The sequence below is a fragment of the Cannabis sativa genome, chromosome 6 (assembly GCF_029168945.1).
Source record: "Cannabis sativa cultivar Pink pepper isolate KNU-18-1 chromosome 6, ASM2916894v1, whole genome shotgun sequence".
NCBI lineage: Eukaryota > Viridiplantae > Streptophyta > Magnoliopsida > Rosales > Cannabaceae > Cannabis > Cannabis sativa.
This window is the reverse complement of record NC_083606.1, coordinates 59,251,068-59,270,180: the sequence shown is the minus strand read 5'-3', so window position 1 is coordinate 59,270,180 and position 19,113 is coordinate 59,251,068. Positions and strand designations below refer to the sequence as shown.

The 19,113-nt window shown below is 34.4% G+C and overlaps 3 protein-coding genes across 5 annotated transcripts; 1 reads left to right on the top strand and 2 right to left on the bottom strand.

The window, feature by feature from the left end:
- Nucleotides 1-611: 611 nt before the first annotated feature.
- On the top strand, nt 612-6,605 carry LOC115725559 (putative transferase At1g60990, chloroplastic). 2 transcript variants are annotated; one of them, XM_030655123.2, is made up of 12 exons: nt 612-1,063; nt 1,149-1,250; nt 1,983-2,016; nt 3,238-3,311; nt 3,441-3,506; nt 3,606-3,670; nt 4,373-4,460; nt 4,545-4,610; nt 4,708-4,873; nt 5,560-5,643; nt 5,726-5,853; nt 6,169-6,605. In XM_030655123.2, the coding sequence occupies exons 1-12, from the start codon at nt 830-832 to the stop codon at nt 6,352-6,354; spliced, it is 1,293 nt and encodes a 430-aa protein (XP_030510983.1). In that variant the 5' UTR covers nt 612-829; the 3' UTR covers nt 6,355-6,605. The 2 variants fall into 2 exon arrangements, with proteins under 2 accessions (XP_030510983.1, XP_060973753.1); XM_061117770.1 differs by having other exon boundaries at nt 712-1,063; nt 6,158-6,184.
- Nucleotides 6,606-6,915: 310 nt separating this feature from the next.
- On the bottom strand, nt 6,916-9,242 carry LOC115725560 (protein SIS1). Its single transcript, XM_030655124.2, has 3 exons — nt 8,422-9,242; nt 7,679-8,274; nt 6,916-7,510 (listed from the first exon to the last, which is right to left on the bottom strand). Exons 1-3 carry the CDS (start codon nt 8,653-8,655, stop codon nt 7,063-7,065), a joined length of 1,278 nt encoding a protein of 425 aa, XP_030510984.1. The 5' UTR covers nt 8,656-9,242; the 3' UTR covers nt 6,916-7,062.
- A 236-nt stretch (nt 9,243-9,478) lies between these two features.
- On the bottom strand, nt 9,479-12,589 carry LOC115725095 (multiple organellar RNA editing factor 1, mitochondrial). 2 transcript variants are annotated; one of them, XM_030654519.2, is made up of 5 exons: nt 12,033-12,589; nt 11,481-11,578; nt 11,330-11,395; nt 10,428-11,134; nt 9,479-9,826 (listed from the first exon to the last, which is right to left on the bottom strand). In XM_030654519.2, exons 1-5 carry the CDS (start codon nt 12,434-12,436, stop codon nt 9,815-9,817), a joined length of 1,287 nt encoding a protein of 428 aa, XP_030510379.1. In that variant the 5' UTR covers nt 12,437-12,589; the 3' UTR covers nt 9,479-9,814. The 2 variants fall into 2 exon arrangements, with proteins under 2 accessions (XP_030510379.1, XP_060973751.1); XM_061117768.1 differs by having other exon boundaries at nt 9,479-11,134; nt 12,033-12,571.
- Nucleotides 12,590-19,113: the final 6,524 nt, after the last annotated feature.

The window sequence follows — 19,113 nt, the reverse complement described above, 5'->3', positions numbered from 1 at the left end:
ACAAAACAAGAAAAAAATCCAATTTCCTTTTTCTTCAAATATCAATCTTTATCCAATGTAGAAAATAAAAAAGAATTAGTCATTTACTTTATTTTATTTTTTTGATGAATCAGAAAGTCATTTACTTTATTAGTTAATAAAAAAATTAATATAATTTTATAAGAAAGTTATTTAGTAAAAATTATTTGGCTAATTAGTAATTTTTCCCCCTGAACTTTGACATGTACCAAATCATGCCCCTTGAACTTTTTTGGCCGTTAAAAAATTCTCCTGAACTATTGAGATTGTTAGATTTAAAGACTTTTGTCTAATTTTAGTAAGAAAATTCTAACATGAATGAAAGCTCAAGGGTCATGATTTAGTACATATCAATAGTTTGAGGGACATGATTTAGTAGATATCAAAGTTTGGGGAGCATGTTTTAGTACATAAACAATCACTGAGACATTGAAATTGAATGAAATTAGACAAAAGTCCTTAAATTTAACAATCTCAATAGTTCGGGGGAATTTTTAACCGCCAAAAAAGTTTTTTTTTTTTGGAAAGAGAACCTCAGTTCATTAGGATTAAAACAAAGTAGGATTGACAGGGGCAATCCCTCCCCGTTACAACGATAATCAACCAAGTTCAGGACTTGATTTAGTACTAGTGAAAAGTTGTTTTGGAAAAATTGCTAATTGAAAAGGAAGTTATTTAGGTTAATATTGGATAGCTTGCATTAACAATACTCGGTATATCGTTTGTCCCTTGCTGCAACCATAACTACCTCAGGCAATAAAATACCTAGTGAACCACAAGTGAAGACCGGAAAATCCTTAAATAATCCACAATGACTATTCTCACTACTGCAACCATAACTACCTCACCCATTACTTTTACTCAACCCGACCTTCTTCATCCAACCCCATGGTCTTCTTTCCCCAGTTCCCGCCGAAATGGTTCATTTTTCTCTTCTGGGTTCAAGAAGAGCAGCTCGTACTTTTCCAAGAGCACGAACAACTCTACCAACTTAGCTGCCTTGCCCTTTGACCTTTCTCCTCCCCCTATTGATCACGACCTTGTTGTAAGCTTTCTCTTCCTATTTTCTTACCTGGGTCTTGTTTGTATTTCTTGGAAACCTCAGGAAATTAAAGAATTTAATGTTGCAGGACGCCATGGAAGCTGCTGGGGCAAAAGTCTCGGAGAAGGGGATCATCGAGTCATTTGATAATGACGATGAAGCACTGGATGCGGTCGATAATGGTGTTGCGGTGAGTATTTGAATTTGATTAATAATAAAATTTTCTTGTGAAGAATGTTTGTCTATGCTTTTATTGTGATATATGTAAATATTAATCATGCAGAACCTGTATTTAAATTCTGGGGTATGTTTTGTTGGAACTGATAGAATAAAAATAGTCCATTTTCATTGATTGCTTTGATTGGTTATTCCTTCCACAAATGGGAGGAAAGGCCATTCCAATGGATAATGACAGTATATTTTCATTTTCATTTTTGCAATATGTAGCAATGACACTACCATTCCTCCAGAAAAGAGGCATTTATTTTATAGCAACTTATGTAAATCTACCTATATATGTACACAGCAAGGCATATGCATTGTGTGTGGCAAAGCTCAAAACGTTTTTTCAGTTAAATGAATCAGGTTACCAATTAGTTTCAATTACTATCGCATTCTTAGTTGTAATGCTATAGTTTTCCTTAGTTTTGAAAGGTCAGATTCATTAGATCAACCTGTGATTAGTTATCGGGTATTTGTTCGTTTTTAAATGCATATCGTTATTTCGGGAATGGAATATATTATAGATTCATTTTCATTTGTTTTTCTTCGTAAGGAGGGCCTACTCATTGCATAAGCCAAGCAGCCTTTGGCTGTTTTGAACTTGGTGCTTTTGTTGTGTTCATAGCAATTGCTTATGTGATTTATGACAATAGCTTTTTTCACTTATGTTCATATCATGTTTGCAATCTTAATGGCTTAGGTGGTCGACCTTTCACATTTTGGAAGAATAAGAGGTACTTTCTCTATCTCTAATGCTTTCCATTTTATGCCTATCATCTTAGTCGGGATTTAGAAAAATGGCCAGAAAGTAAACTTCATTGGAAGAGATGATTAAATTTTAAAGTCAACAAAATACAAATATGTCTGGTTTTCTTATCAGATGTGTCTAAAACTGAAGAGAATGTTCCCTTAAAGGTTTTTATAATATTCTAAAATCTAGAGGTGGTCTTCCTGCTGCAGACAACCAAATGCTCTCTCTTATACTCGTGTGAGGGAACGTTCATTCTTATATAACAGTATTATAAACTGAAATGTTCAAACTCTGATCAGGCTCATATCTTTTATATCTTGGGTTATGATTCTATATCTTGTGTGCGTTTATTTCATTATATGTATGCATATAGAAATCTGAGCCACCCAAAGTAAATCCAAAAGATAACGAAACTCTTATGTCATATGCATTATATTGTGACTGATCACTCACTTTTAAGAGGAGCTTTTTTATCTTAATCAATTTTTAGGGTGGAGGAGGTTTGATGTAGAAAAAATTGTTATGCATTGCAGGTTTTTTTTTATTCCTAGCCCTTGCTAGAAAATCCAAGTATAAATAAATATTTCTATCCACTTTTCTTTGTCAGTTAGTCTTCAAACACATGTATACTTATTCATAGCCACTCACTAATGTTTGGCGGATGCTATCTTAGTTTCCAAATCAGTGGTATTAATCTCAGCGAAATCTTCAGGATAAATATAAACTCAACTTAATTCTCTTATCAGTTTGCAAAGCTATTTGTGAAACACACAGATACATTGTCAACTTGTCCAGTTCATTAATAAATATCAACAATTTTGTTCTTGCCAAAATAATTGTAAAGAGGCATTTTTATTGTAATGCAAAGATGTTTCTTGAGTCGTCTGTTGGTGAGTCCTGTAGATGCTTTGGTTTGGAAGAGAAACACCTATGACATTAGATACTATAGAAGGTTTCCTTGTCCATGGCTCTTTTTTTCAAAGAATGTTTATTCTTTTATGAAATTACAAATTCAATAATATTGTGTTTACGTCTTCAGTCAAATGGGAGTGATAAACCTTTGAATTTAATTGTGGATAAATATTCTACATATTTTAGGTATCACAATCAAATTGATTTTACTCTTTCATTATTTGGCAGTATAATTAGATGCTGTAACATTTTTAGTTTTACATATAAACATCATTGATCAACTGACATGCAGTCAGTGGAGAAGATCGTATCCAATTTCTTCACAACCAAACAACTGCAAATTTTGAATGTCTTCGTGAGGGAGAGGTATTCGATGGGATGTATTATTTATTTGATTTCATTCATAGAGTTGTAAGATTTTGAATTTCAGTTTTGTTCTTATATTAATGCAACCATACAGGCTTAAGTAATAGGATTTCTATTTGAAATCCATAGGGATATGACACTGTCTTTGTTACACCAACTGCTCGGACAATAGATATTGCACATGCATGGATCATGGTAATCCTTTTCTTGGTGATTGTCTTTTGTATATTATTTTTCGTCTATATAAGTCTTCTGTTTTATAATCAAGAATATGTCATTGTGTTGTGTGTACAGAAAAATGCTGTGACTCTATTGGTTTCACCCGAGACTGGTGGGAGCATTGCTGAAATGCTGAAAAAGTAGGTTGGTTGTAAGTTTGAGTTCTAGGTCATTCTTTTTTTCTTGGTCTACACTACTGTTGATTAGGTAGTGTTTGGATGGAAAAGTATATTGATTTGACTGGGAAAACGAGATGCCATTTTTATTATCAATTAGAATGCTATAACTATCCAGAAAGTTTATGTTAGGATCTAATATTAGCTAAGTATGTGCTTAGTGAGTGTCTTAAAACTACTTGGAAACCCTTCTCTAATAGGCTACTCATTTGGGATTAGGTTGTAGTAAGTGGTTGTAACAATGGTAGCAGAATCATTACCCTGTAGCGAGACCAACATCGCAGAAAGGGGGACCTGGGTAAAGTCACATGTGGAGTCATAAAAGGCATGGAATGGAAGAAGTTCAAAGTGGATCATCGTGGATGTTGACTCTAAAAGGAAATGTATTGTTAGGATCCTTCATCAACTAAGTATGGTCATATTTGCTGGATTATAAACATTGAGGCACCTCCCTTTCTATCTTAGTCTTTTGGGAGTGAGTCTTACTTAAGTCGCTATAACAGTCTGAAGATAGAGTTAGGTAGCATTCACAATTTCATCACATTGTGTTTACCAAGAGTTTAATTATGTTTAATCTCAATATAAGTTTTTATTCTTGACATAAGAAGTGCCTCTTACAATGAATCTAAATCTTTTGCATTACCTTTTCTTTCCTTATTTTTGTAGATATATTTTTTTTGCTGATAAGGTAGAGATCCAAGATATAACTAAGCAAACAGCCTTCTTTGTTTTGGTGGGACCTAAAAGCAATCAAGTAAGTGGCATCACGAGTTTTCCAATATTTGAGTATTTGTTCGACTTCCTAAGTTTGATGTTTTTAAATGTCGACTGAGCACAGCTTATGGAAGAGTTGAATCTTGGTGATCTTGTTGGAAAACCATACGGAGCACATCAACATTTCAGCGTAAGCGACTACAATATCAAGAGACTTGCCATCCTGTTAATAGGTTACTTGTGCAACTTGAATACATAAATGATTCAGACCCTTTTTCACTTTACAGGTTAATGGGATGCCCATAACTGTGGGGGTGGGAAATGTGATTTCTGAAGAAGGCTCTTCACTTTTAATGTCACCAGCTGCAGCTGAGACTGTCTGGAAGACACTTCTTTCCCAAGGTGCTATCCCAATGGGCTCCAATGCTTGGGAGAAGCTAAGAGTTTTTCAAGGTGATATAGTTTTATTTATTTATTTTTTCTTTTTTATCCTCTTGCTCTTGCCAAAAATACTTGAGTTTAGTTATTGCTGTATTCTATTACTTTTTTTTTGAATGTGCTGTCTGCATAACTACATCCTCGAATAAATATGTACGTGTTTACTTATATTTTGTCATTTCTTTCATTTTCTTGCTTCTTCTTCTTCTTTTTTTTTTCAATGCTGAATTGAAATTAACATGAAATGAATTTTTGTTGCTCATTAAGCTTTATCTTGCCAAATTTAGCAGCCTATACATAGTTTAACGACATCTGGTGTTAGTTTGATCCATTGATAATGTAATTAACATTTTTTTTTGGGTCAAGTCTTGTTGCTTTGTGATACAAATTGTGAAGAAAAGTGTCCATATGGTTGAACATATTGAATCCTGCAACTTTGATTTATTTGTCTGTTGCATGTAACATTCATAATTTGTAATGTGGCACCCTAACAAAAAAAAAATTGTGGATGCTTTCCTATTATAATTATATCCGGTAAGTAACTTTTGGTTGAATTTTGAACTCAAAAGTCTTTAAAAGAGATGGTTGCTTTGAAAATAAACATTGAAAGAACTTGAGGCAAATGCTTGGCTGTAATATGTGTTGCTTTGGGAAGTTTCATTTTCTGATTCAATGACACCAGCCTAAATTAATCTTTTCAGGAAGGCCTGCTCCTCACAAAGAGCTTACCAATGAATTTAATGTCTTGGAGGCCGGTCTCTGGAATTCAATCTCTCTAAACAAAGGTATCTCAGTTCTTGCTTATAATAAGGGGGCAAAAGTATCTGGCAGCATCTTTAATCTTATATTGAACTTTTTACTTCTCAGGGTGTTACAAGGGACAAGAGACTATATCTAGACTTATAACCTATGATGGTGTTAAGCAGAGATTATGGGGTATTTCTCTTTCCTCAGCAACAGAACCCGGCAGCACTATTGTTGTTGATGGTAAAAAGGTGGGCAATTGATTTTGTCTTTGTCAATATTTTATTTTATATTTTAAGAAACAAAACTTTTACTAAACCAAAATAACAATAACAAGGCTTCCTCAAAAAGAAAATAAATTGCAAAACACTACACAATACCCATAAACATAAAAACTAAACACCATTCAGCAAAGTTTGCCCTTTAGGTCTGTTGTAGCAGATTTAAAAGAATTCGTTCACTTTCTCACGCCTAGTTTTGTGTTGCTTGTTTCTTAGCATAATTCTAGTTTTCAAAATAAGAATATGCTCTTCATCATGATATTACGATAAATAGCATTTGTGTAGGTGGGGAAGCTGACTAGCTGTGTACCCGGAAGAAATGGAACCGAGTATGTTGGCCTAGGCTACGTTAAGAGAAGAGCTGCTTCAGAAGGAGATACTGTAATTGTAGGAGACTCTGTTACTGGTACCCTGGTTGAGGTACCTTTTCTTGCTAGGCAACAAGCTTTATCGAACAGTTCAAGTTCTTGAACCTTTTTCCACAGCAATGTAGATTATAAATAGAATCCGAAATCATCAAAATCTATATGCAATAATACTAAAGCAGATAGCTTTAGTTTAATTGTCAGATGCATAATTTACTTATGCACATGATGTCTTTTCTATTAAATAATTGGTTGGCACTTTATTCAGTCAGTGCTAACTGATGGCTAAATGTCTCAAAATCAAATCTCATATTCTTGTTAAATACAATAATTACTTACCTTTTGGTGTCCCAGAAATGTTGGAGTACATTATCTAATGACATGAATCACCAGACAATTACAAAGTGTATTATCTTAATCTTTACATAAAAATTTGTAACCTTTTATCAAAGATCGTTGTTATTTTTCATCTTATGGCGCTTAAGTTAACACCATTCAATGATTCGATATTAGGATGCATCAATTACAATATGACATATCATATGATGGTTATATATTATTTTTCAAGTATTTTTTTTTAATACAAATCATATGCACTATTCTCACTAACATAACCCCCCTTCAAACTCTACTCATTTGCATAATATTTGTAATATAATTCTTGAGATTTTGATCTTTAAACACTTACTATTATTTATAATCAATCATAAAGAAACTTCTTTAGCGTTTTCCACCTATTCTCCACAGATATATATATGTTCTACACACATGTTCAAAAAGCAAACAAATTACACAAATATAAGATGAATTAAGATCAAGAACTATCTTGCAAAATGGCAGCAGCTTCAGCTCGCTGTTCATTGCTGAGCTCGACGGGGAACTCAACGAGAAACTTAATCCGAAGATCGCCTCTCCTGGCATGTTCTTTAGGGTTATTAGGCATGCCTTGTCCTTTAATAACTTTTTCATAGCCATGGTATATGATATCATCAAAGGAAAGAGTCATTTTATCTCCTCCCAATAGAGGAATTGGGATTGAACAGCCAGTGAGTGCATTCACTAGAGGGATTTCAACCACTATTTCCAAATCATCACCTACCCTTTCATATAAAGGGTGCCTTCTTTCTTCAATACACAAGATTATATCAGCTGGAAGAAAGCCTGGTTTCTCATCTCCTTTCCCTTCAAATGTAATCTTTGTTCCTTTTTTCCATCCAGGCTTTATATTTACCCATAATGTTTCTTCTTTTTGGACTATTATCCTGTAAAACAAACTATATAAGAATTTATCTAATATATATGTTATATCTTATATCTTAAGAAACAAAACCTTAATTCACTAAAGAGGCTGTTGAAGAAAGTAAATGAAAAACAATAATAATGATTGAAAAGGCAAACAAGGAGTAAAATGTATAAAGAGTGAGACAAACCCAGTTTCTGCAATGACATTTCTTGTAATGATGATCTTCTTGAGGCAGCCATCAAGCAACTCCTCAAGAGTGCATTCTAGTTTCCTCTCGACAGGCGGAGGTTTCTTTCTCTCCGTCGATTGAGAGAAAACAATAGGAGTGGTGCTCCTCTTGCTCTTATCTCTCGACAAACCGGTCGTAAAACTAGAATGGGCAGGAGAAGAAGAACAAGAAGCAGCCATGTTGAATTGGGTTTCAGAGGTACATCTTCTGCTCCTGTTCCCTGAGATAAAGTTTGAGAATTGTTGATCCAAATCCTCAGAGTTACTCCTACTTTTGCTACTATTCCTTGTCAAGTTTGGTGTTTTGCTTCTCCTGCTTTCACTATTATTAGCTCTAATACTTGACAATGATGATGTCGGAGTTGGTGTTTTACTTCTTCTAGGAGTATTACTCGTACTCTTTGATTTATTTTTAGGCCTCGGCATTGGAAAGAAATCATTACTATTATCATCATCCACAACCATGCTCTTCTTCCCATTATCAAACCCTAATAACTTGGTAATAGGTTCACTTATGGTAAGAGCTTCTTTCTCTAATCTTTTGCCATTCATACCCTAAAAATGCATTCATACACACACATATAAATCTCAAAAATAAAGAATTGGATGAACATTTATTAATAAATTTTGATTCAAAAAAAAAAAAGAAACAACAAATTATTTGAAAATAATAGTTTGCATGAAAGATAAAATATTACGTACCTTATCGTGGGTTGTTTCATTGGCGTTGCCATGTTTACTATGATGTGAGGAATCATTATTATTATTATTATTATTCTTATGATCATGGTTTTTTTTGGTGACAAGGGATTTGTATGCCTTGCAAATTTCTTTGATGGATGAGGCACTTGTTGTTATTCCCAAAATACTGTAGAAATCCGTTGGAGGCGAACGTGAAGGATTATTATTACTATTATTGTTATTATTATGTGCCATGATTATTTAGATGATGATGATGATCATGATAATAGTTAAGAAAAACTTCAAGAACATTACCAATGATTATTGTGCAAAAAGAGATGAATGGTAAAGAGAGATCCATCCAAAATGTGTTTTGGGGATCTAACAAAACCAAGAACAAAGCGCTTTATTAGGAAAGAGTTTTATTCTTTTATTTATTATTATCACTTTCTTTTTTCTTTTTGAGATTGTATTTAGTTTTAGTTATTACTTTCTCAATAATATAAATAATTTATCAAAAAAATATAAATATTATATTAAATTATGAAAATTACCGCAAGTAAGACTTTCTTTGTTGTCAAGTTTTCACTGGACATAAAGCAAAAGCATACTAAAATTAAAATTTGGCTAATTAAAATTTTTATCCCGAACTTTGACATTGACATGTATCAAATCATGCCCCCAAACTTTTAAGGTCGTTGAAAATATCTTTAAAAATTTAGTACATGTAAAAGTTCGAGGAGCATAATTTAATAGATGTTAAAATCTAGGGAGGATACTTTAGTACATAAACAATAACTAAAATAGTAAAACTGAATGAAGTTAAACAAAAGTCCTTAAATCTAACAATCTCAATAGTTAGAGAAATTTTTAACGGTAAAAAAAATTCAAAGACATAATTTGATACATGTTAAAGTTTAGGAGGCAAAAATCCAAATAAACCTTAAAATTATGTAAATTTTTTTCTCATATAAATTCATCAAAATAATATCATATTTTATTATTAATGGTAAACTTCCATATAGGTAATACGGCTGAAAAAAAAAAAAAAATTGTTGATAAAAACGTTCCCATGAAGTGGCAACAAACTTGTAAGACTCAAATTTCTAAAAAGAAATGGGAAAATTAAGTTTGACATGATAATATTATAGAACTCAGGCCTTCACATTTGGCCGCACGAAGTTGAATATTGGAGCTCTTAAGCAAAAACAGAACAGTTCTTGATTTATGAACCCTGTTGACAAAGTTTAACATCATTTTAAAGGACACTGATTATTTACCATGACAAAATTCAGAAGGTTTTGTATTTTGGTTTATGATGAGATTATACAAGCTAACAAGATAGGCATGTGGCTCACAACTTTAGCAAAACCATCGTGAAATCGATCGTTCCGATGAAACAAACAAGGCGTTATCAATATCTTCCCTGTAAAAACAAAAAATCAGTGTCATCTAATGTTCCATGAAAAAATTGATTTTACTTTTAGACATTAAACGTTTCAATCAAAGTATTGTAAGAGATAAAAGCACTATATTTAAATTTGGTAAGAGATAAAAACTAGCAAAATTACTCCTAAACTACTGTGAATGCTTCAATCAAAGTATTGTTTTCCCCATGTATCTATGTCTATCTCAACAATTGAAAAAGATTTCAACCAAAGAAAATGAAGAACTAAGGTATGTGATTGTGGCCAACTGTTTAATGTTTAGTTTGCAAGTGGCATTAGTAATCAGCAGGCCTACCCAAATCATTGATATCATTTTGTCTTAGAATAGAGGTTGTCTATCCTTCAAACTAGAAGAGGGGTGTAAGTGTTTCCAGGAACTTGATAGTCGACGGAAAATATAACTTAAAAGATTATATAACTCAGGAAAAAGCAATATGATAACAAATTCTTAATCCAGCTTATCCATCTAACTTCCAGCAAAACATAAATAAATAAAAGATCATCTACAGGATGGTAAGAAACTAGTTGTCCCCCATCAAATGAAAATTAATATTTATTATTTAACATAGATACTCTTACTTGATTAGGTCCTGTTTGTCCTATCGGTGGATAGTTCCCTTGCTGCCCTGGCACATTCCTTTGCTCCTCTTGTGGGAAACCTTGTCCTTGTCCTTGATTCTGCCCAGGATAATTTTGCCCATAACCTGGGGTTCCTTGACCAACAGGTCCAGAGTTTGATCCTTGCCAATAAGAATCGCGTGGTCCCTGGCCTTGATATCCACCAACTCCTTGTCCAGAAGGTGGACCTTGAGTTGGGCCATAGTTATTATAGTCTTCCCTAAAGCCACCCTGCTGCCTAGGAGGTGCATAGTTCCTCTGATCTCCCTGTTGGAATTCCCTCTGTTGTTGAGGATGAAAATTACCTGAACCCCCCTGATTGTAGTTTCCCTGATATGAAGGGGTTGAGGCTCCACTTCCTTGTTCGTATGGATTCCTCCCACCAGGAGCATTGATTGGCATACGATCTCGTTGTTCCCCATGTCCAGGAGGTCCATAATTCTGTTGGGTTGGATAACTTTGTGGAGGCCCATAGTTCCTTCCGCCTCCTTGCATAGGACCTTGTTGACCATATGAGGGATTTACCTGCTGATTTGGCACTGGTCCTCCCGGCCGATCTTGTCTTGGTTGGTTTGGACCACGATTGCGGTCACCATATCTTCCAGTCTGCCTACCATACTGAATTGGTGGTGGCCTTGGAATGATTGTTCCATCAATGTATTTATCTCCTGATAATTAAAGAGTTAGTTTCAGGTTTTTCTATTTGCATCTTTTTTAATCCTACAGCAGTTGAATAATTGCTACAAGGGTCAAACTATACTCCATGATAGAATCTAGTTTTCAAGAAATCATTGGAGATAAATACAACTGAGTGCACAATAAATAGACCTTGTAACATTAAACAAAAGTTCATGGCGAAATACCTCCATACTCCTTGTTTTGTGGATCAATGTAAGAATCAGGGAGGACAAAGATAACTCCAGGTAGACCTGTTTAAACCAAAAAGTTAAGATTATGACATTTGACCTTTCCATTGATCATCTACAATAAAACTTTTGTGCCACAAAAAACTACCATTAAACTTCTCTGACTCTTCTTCGGTCATTACAGCTTGAAAGCCTGTGTAAGTTGTTGTGCTACACGCATACATTTTCTTTTTTGCCTCTTCCATACTGTATACATAGAAAGCAGTCATTACAAGACTAAATTATTTCCAACACAAATCTAATCTGGGGTACAAAGCTAATAACAAGTCTGAGACACTAAAGAATTTAAATAATTTTAAAAATGAAATACAACACAAACCCGGAATCATACTCAAACTATGCCAATGGATAGTCCCATTTATGAACAAAAGCCATCGAAAACCAAAATTTGATATGATTCCGTCTGCGAACTAGCTCTTCCAAATTTCCAGTGCTAAATTAAAGCATGTAGTAATATCATAAAAGATGCAAACATTTTAAATGTAATCCCAATCAAGCGACCCCAACGAGGGAAAAAAAGCAAAACTTAAACAAAATCATCATGATAAAACTATAAAATAACACATACATTCAATGATTCAAATAGTTCATATATATATATATATGTACAGAGAGAGGGAAAGAGAGAGAGAGCTAAGACCTGATGTTCAAGCCCCTGGCACAGGTTTCCTCATACGTACGAACCATTTCTTCAGGGGAAGGTTTACAGTCCTTAGGGAAATCCATGACGATAAGCCAGTGGTTGTAGTCACATCCCTCAAACAGTATCGTGTCCGGCCCAATTTCATCGTTCTGGTTGTTGCTATTGCCGTATGCTGATCGGGCAGACAAGAGCGAGAGAGACGACGATCTGAATTGACGAGAATGACGGAGCAGAGACCGTGAATGCTCTGCCAAAGCTGGGGAATCTACCGAAATGAAGCCCTGGAGTGGAGGCGATGAGGAAGAGGGAGCAAAAATTGCAGAAGTAGCGGCGAGAGAGCGGCCGAGTGTGGATATGGTGCTGCTGAGAGTTCGGCGGAGGCGGAGAGAGGTCAGCGCCATGGCTGGTTCTTGGGGTAGTGATGCAGTGGTTGAGAGTTTGAGGAACACCAGCTTTTAGGGTTTTACAGAGATTTAAGAAATGCACTAAGTAATCAAGGAAGGTTTGTTTGCCTGAAAAAAAAAAGAAGTTTGTAAGGGGGTACTTTTGTAATTTTATTAAAATTTTATTTGCATTTCATAAAATAATAAATAAATACACCTTATTATTAAAAAAAAATATTAACTTAAATAATTTTTAAAAATTACTCTTAATATTTTTTTTAAAAAAATTTCCTCACATTATTTCATGTTAATTTTAATTTTAATATTTATTTTGATTTTATTTTTATAATTTTTTTTAATAAACTAGCAATCGTTAATAATAATAGAACGCACTTCGTTGGAATAATTCTCCAATTGAAGCACATGACCTGGAGAGAAAAAAGAATCCTGGCTAAAACATGAGCCAGCTTGTTTGCAGATCGTTTGATAAAACGCAACTCAACATTATTTAAAGATAAAAGAGGAGTACGAACATCATGAACTAAAAGACCAAAAGAGAATGACAAAATAATTTGGCTTTGCACGACTTGAACACAAACTAAACTATCAGTTTCCAAAATCAATTGTCCGTCAATCCAGCTTAAAGCTTCTTTTATACCAACAAATACATCTATTTCAGGTTGCACCTGCCATTTCGGCATAAAAATCCCTGCCATTTTCTCCGCTGCCTCCATTCACTGATAACTACTCGACGCCATGGACACCCGAACGAACCCAAAATAAGAACCAGTAACTAACGCCAGAAACCAATAAACCAAAACCAATGAGACAAACTATAGAACCATATCAAAAAACAAGACTAATGGGAAAACCTAATTAGTTTCAACACATGAAACTAAAAATTCTAACCCTATAAAAATACTAATAGGAATTAACCTAATAACAGTAAAAAAATGGAGACAAAAAGAAATTTGAACTGACGAACAAAAAGAAAGATTAAAGAATAATATTCCAAACCCATAAGAATGAAAGGCCGCAGTTAATCGAAACAACCAATACAATTATCATTCATGGTGATGGATCAGTTGGATTGTGAGCCTTGATATCAAAATGTCGTATACCCAGATATTAGATCTCCTTCTCTAACCTATCAACTTCGCTTCCTCACCTGAAATATGCCTCCTCCTTCTTCTTCTACTGAATCAACTCGATTGAGAATTGAAATCAGTCTAAGCTTTTGGAATAACAAAGAAATTTGGGGTTTCATAATTTTTTTTAATTGAGTATATAGATATTTTTATTTTTTTTTAAGAAAATTTCATATAATTTTTTATTTAATTATTTTGTCATAATATTTAAAATATAATTTTTTTTTATTTGATAGGTATATTTTTTAAGAATATGAATTGGAAGAAAAAAGTTAAAAAAAACTTAGTACAATTAAAGATATAAATTTTATATAAAAATTATTAAAATAGAGTATTTTTAGAAATTTTTGAAGTGTAAATAAAATTTCTCTTTTATTAATTTCATAAGGGAGATTATATTTACACCCCTAAAAATGAGAGAAATTACCCATATACTATTTTTAACTTTTTCTTTTTCAAATTTACAGTTTGGGTTTCTTAAGTGGTTTTTCCGGTAGTTTCTATGTAGGTTGCTATACGAATTTTGATTGCGATTTAAGTTGCTCCGTTAGTTGCTATAAGGGTTTCTATGTGGAATTTCGTAGAAATACAAAAAAAAAAAAATTGATTTAAAATGTAAAAATGAAAAAGTCCCTAAAAATTATAACTTCACCCCATTAAATGTTTATTTTTATAACAACACCCCCACATTATTTGCTGAAAGGGTATTATTTTAATACACCCCAAAATTCACCTTAAAAAATTCTCACAGAACGGAAGAATTCACACGACTTTACAAGAGTTGATCAACTCATGAGGATTTAAGCAAGAGATTCTATGAAAGACCAATAAAAAATGAAGAATGATTGAAGATGACTTTTCTTTGTGAGTAGTCTAAGTATTGAGAATTAAGTTTGGAATTATAATTCTTAGCAATAGATAAAATTTTGAAACCAAAATGGTTATATTTTATCGTGCGATGTGAAAATGACAAATGTTAGTACTACTATATACATAACATAAAAGTTGTAATGCTTGTTCTCTTCCTTGTTCTTATGGTGTACGACTAATACATTATGAAGTTATAACACAAAATGAGATTTTTTTGCTTGAATTTTGATTTTTTTTTTCTTTTTAATGAATGGTGGTAATGGGAATGGAGACATGGATTTCACTAAAATGTTTGCTGGTAGTAGTGGTGTTACTTTTGTATTTGATGATTGCTTAATGAAATTTTAAAATTTTGTTCGACTGATAAATGATTTTACAATTTCAAAGATTTTAACGAATAGTTTCTTATTTTCTGAAAGATTTCAACAAACAATCGTGTGTTGTACTTATTAATATATAAATAAAATAAAATAAAATATTTTAAAAATACCTATTTTAGTCATTTAACAAAAGGTTATATATGTAATTATATTTTTTTTTGGGTGTAGTTATAATTGTATGGGTGTAAATATAACTCCCCTTTCATAACATATCATAAAGTGAAACAAAAGAAAAGGAGAATCAAAACCATAATTTACCACTGAAATACAAAGATATCATTTTTTTTAAAATATCTCTCTCTGGAACTTTCTAGCGGGTTATATCCTGTTTTCGTTTCTCTCCTGGTACCCATCCAGTTTGTGTTCACCTTGGTGGTGTTAATCAATTTTGTTTTGCCATAATTAGTTTTGATTTATCTTTTGATCTTCTTTCTCTCTCTGCATTCATTGCGATTGAACTCTGAGTAAAGAATTTTTGTCTCTTTACTTACCTCTAGCTCTCATTTAATGCACTCTCACTTTAACTCTTACTCTTCTCTTCGTCCTTCTCATTTATTTCATTTGATTCTCTGATACATAACCTTTCATCAGGTGTTTTCTTTGTTTTTTTTTTTTGCCTTTCTTACTCGATAACCCATCACCATAAATGGAAGCCTTCATTTTGGCTCTAGGATTTGCCTAGGACTCATACAGAGGCGGGTGGAGAGTCCTATCGCTGACTTCTCCAATAAGCTTTGAATATCCAGGTACAATTCTAGTCTCATCTATTTAAGGGTGTGGGTTCTTTGGAGATCATTACTTTATTGCTTCCTCCTCTTTCTTTTCTTTAAAAAATACTGGTTTCCATCTCTGTCCTTCCTATTTTGGAAATAGAAGATCTTTCTGAGAATATGTTGCATGTTATTAACCTTATTGAAAAAAAAAGCCATCATCCATGAACTTATCAAAGATGTACGAGGTGACAATTAGCCTATGAAAGCTTTCTGTCTAGTCTTATGTGTCCTTACCCCAAGAACCATCAAGCTTCAATGGTTTGAGGAGGCTATGGAAAATGCTTCGATTACTCGTGCCCCTATTATCTTTTTTGAATATGGGAATGGTATGTTTATGGTTTAATTTGGTTGTGAGGGGGACATGCATAGATTTATCGAAGGGCAGCCATGGTATTTTGACCATTGTCTGGTCACTAGTGCAAACCCTGCTGGGCTTGACACCCTTCTCCCCAACCAACTTAGGTATTCTCTTTTCTGGATCCAAGCTCATTCTATCCCTTTTGGGATGAAGTCTTATAAGTTAGCAAAAATGATAGGGGATGAGGTAGGAGATTTTCTTGAAGTGGATAAAACTACTATTTTCCAAGTCCCTGGCTTATTTCTTCGGGTGAGAGTCTTAGTTGATGTTCTAAACCTATCACTAGGGGGATCTTAGTTGATTTTAGAAACATCCACAAGGAAAAATGGTTGAACTTCAAATACAAATTTTTTCCTAACATTTGTTTCCACTGTGGGATGTTTGATCATACCTTGACAAAGTGTATTTCTTATCTGAAAAAGTGTGATGAGTTTGCTTATCCACCCCGTCTCCATTATAAAATTCCCTTGAAAGCCCTTGCCAAATTGAAGTTCAAGCATAATCTCTTTGATCTTTCCAACTCTATTCCATTGGAGGAAATGGCTTTGCCAGCAGTGAACGTTGATCAAAGTTTGGCTATTGTGGTTAGCGAATTCCTTACTACTGAAGATTTGGGAGATGGCTCTTCTTCATCTGGTCCTGTTGCAAGGGTGGATGAAGGGAACTCCCAAAGTGTTATGAATAGGCTTGATATCTCTAATAATGATAACCACACTGTTGATATGCTCCCGATTACACAAAGTCGTTGTTTTACCATAAACTTGAGTAGTGATGTCCCTGTTAGCATCCACTGTGATATTCTTGAGATGGTTCCTCCTACAGTTGCGGTCACTATCCATGTTCATCATCATGTTGTTACTGAGCCTACTTAAGATATGGATAAGACTACTGAAAAGTCCAAAGGTAAAGTTATTGTTGTGGTGAAACAATCTGCTTTCATTCCTCACTCTGTGATGGTGGGAGAGTCTTTCAGAAACATTCTCAAGCGAGCTAAAGGTGACCTTGTCATTAATGAAGTTCCATCTGTTGCAGTCTCTTCTTTGGTTCAGGCATGTGTTGTTGAGCAATCTCGCCCAGAAAAATGAGTCTTATCTGTTGGAATGCTCGTGGGTTGGGGAGTCCTAGAGCATTCTGTAATTTGTCCCTAGTTGTACAAAAAAATAATCCTAAGTTTCTTTTTGTTATGAGGTCAAAACTTATGGCTGGTAGTTGTGATATTTTGAAGGCTAAATAGTTTTTTTTTATTATGCTTTTGAGGTCCTTAGGAAAGGTCTTAGAAGTAGTTTATTGTTATTTTGGAAGCAGGAGGTGAATGTTAGTATTTTGAATTACTCCTCTAATCATATAGACTGTATTGCCAACTTTGATGATAATATAACTTGTAACACCCTAACTAGCATAGGCGTATTACGTGATTCTTAAACATACTGTGTAGCTCGTTGCTAATCAACGAGGTTTATGGAAATCGTGATTAATTAAAAAAAATTCTTTTTAATTAAACTTATAAAATATTTATACAAAAATACTCGGGATCCCGATTACAAAACACTTTACAAAAGTTTACTGACTAATCAAAATACTTGTCGCCTAGCGACTAATTACAAAAATAGCCTTGCTATCCCGAGGATCGTACGCTCCAGGCCTAACCGCCCTGACATGTACAATCTTCATCGGCTCGCTCCCACGGTCCTTCAGCCTTAGCCTTGCCCTTACCTACACATAAACATAGCACTGTGAGTCGACTGACTCAGTAAGAAAAGCATAATCAAATATCATACATAAATCCCGAGTTATGATCAGATGCCCATACCCCTGACCATAACCCTAACTGCCGTTTCCCACACGATACTGAGTCCTGAACGTTCATAAGATGGTACTATTGACAAGTAACAACCTATACTCGGTACACTGGTCATACTCCAGCTGCTAGTCATACTCTAGCCTGTACCGATGTGTTACAATATCAGCCTATACTCAGTACACTGGTCATACTCCAGCTGCTAGTCATACTCTAGCCTGTACTAATGTGATACGTCAAATAGTACAGAACCACCAACCCTAGTATCAGCCTATACTCGGCACACTGGTCATACTCCAGCTGCTAGTCATACTCTAGCCTGTACCGATGTGACATAGTTGAATGGTTCGAAGCCAACATACATATCTAATGCAATCCAATAGGCTTCCTACATGCACGCTAAACATGTAATATATATGCATACTGTTATACTAATCTTACCTGGCTTCCGAATTCAGGTGTGCCGGTCAACCTGACTGGAACGAACTGCACGGCGGTTTACAAGCTCCTAAACCATAACAATCACAACACTAATAAGTGATACGCTAAATCACTTCCCGGGGACTTAAACTAGAAACTAAAAGTTTCCCTATCGATAAAAAGCATGGCAATACCCCAAATAACATAAAAACGAGAAAATCTAGGGTTTCTGAAAATCACTCGACCGGCAGACCGGTTGCCCAACTGGAATTCTGGTTCTGGGAATTTCAGAACCCCATCCGGAATTTCGGATGCACAACCGGAATTCCGGTTCCTCGCAGACAAAACTCAAAAATTCATAACTTCATCAATTCGAACCCAAAGCATATCAACCCTTCCAGACCAGTTCTAAATACCCCTAAGAACAAATCCAAAGCATTAAAACCGAGCTTCAACCACGATTAACTCAATTCACCATTGAAGATTCAAGATTGAGTTCAAAAACTCAAAACTTGACTAATCCTCCAAACAGCCACTAAATCATGCATAACTCAACATATTTCAACATCATTTAACACCAGAAAACACTACTCAACCCTGGCAGCAACCACAGCAACGAAAATCAAGAATTTGCTTTGAAAACCATAGCTTTTGTACTAAAAATTCACAAACTTAAACAAGGATAACAAGCATGCATTACAACCCCTCTAATCCATTCAATGCAAGCATAAAAATCACAGAAACAACCTAGAACTACAACAGCAACAACAACTTCAAAATTAAACATGCAACCAATTCTTTTTCCTTAAAAACCAAGAAAACTAAAGAGCAAGGGACTTACCAAGAGTTGAGATCACAAAACTTTGATAAATTTAGCTTGAAACACACAAAGAATCCCCCCCCCCCCCCAAACCCAGCTGCTCAAAACCGAAAGAGAGAGGAAGAAAG

Excerpts from the sequence above, each read along its gene's own strand:
- LOC115725560 (XM_030655124.2), bottom strand. The coding sequence starts at position 8,655 with ATGGCACATAATAATAACAATAATAGTAATAATAATCCTTCACGTTCG. Across the intron at positions 8,275-8,421 it reads ATGAAACAACCCACGATAAG|GGTATGAATGGCAAAAGATT; the intron begins GTACGTAATATT and ends ATGCATTTTTAG. Across the intron at positions 7,511-7,678 it reads AATGTCATTGCAGAAACTGG|GATAATAGTCCAAAAAGAAG; the intron begins GTTTGTCTCACT and ends TTTGTTTTACAG.
- LOC115725559 (XM_030655123.2), top strand. The coding sequence starts at position 830 with ATGACTATTCTCACTACTGCAACCATAACTACCTCACCCATTACTTTT. Across the intron at positions 1,251-1,982 it reads CGGTCGATAATGGTGTTGCG|GTGGTCGACCTTTCACATTT; the intron begins GTGAGTATTTGA and ends TTAATGGCTTAG. Across the intron at positions 4,874-5,559 it reads GAAGCTAAGAGTTTTTCAAG|GAAGGCCTGCTCCTCACAAA; the intron begins GTGATATAGTTT and ends TAATCTTTTCAG.
- LOC115725095 (XM_061117768.1), bottom strand. The coding sequence starts at position 12,436 with ATGGCGCTGACCTCTCTCCGCCTCCGCCGAACTCTCAGCAGCACCATA. Across the intron at positions 11,396-11,480 it reads AGAGTCAGAGAAGTTTAATG|GTCTACCTGGAGTTATCTTT; the intron begins GTAGTTTTTTGT and ends TGGTTTAAACAG. Across the intron at positions 11,135-11,329 it reads ACAAAACAAGGAGTATGGAG|GAGATAAATACATTGATGGA; the intron begins GTATTTCGCCAT and ends TTTAATTATCAG.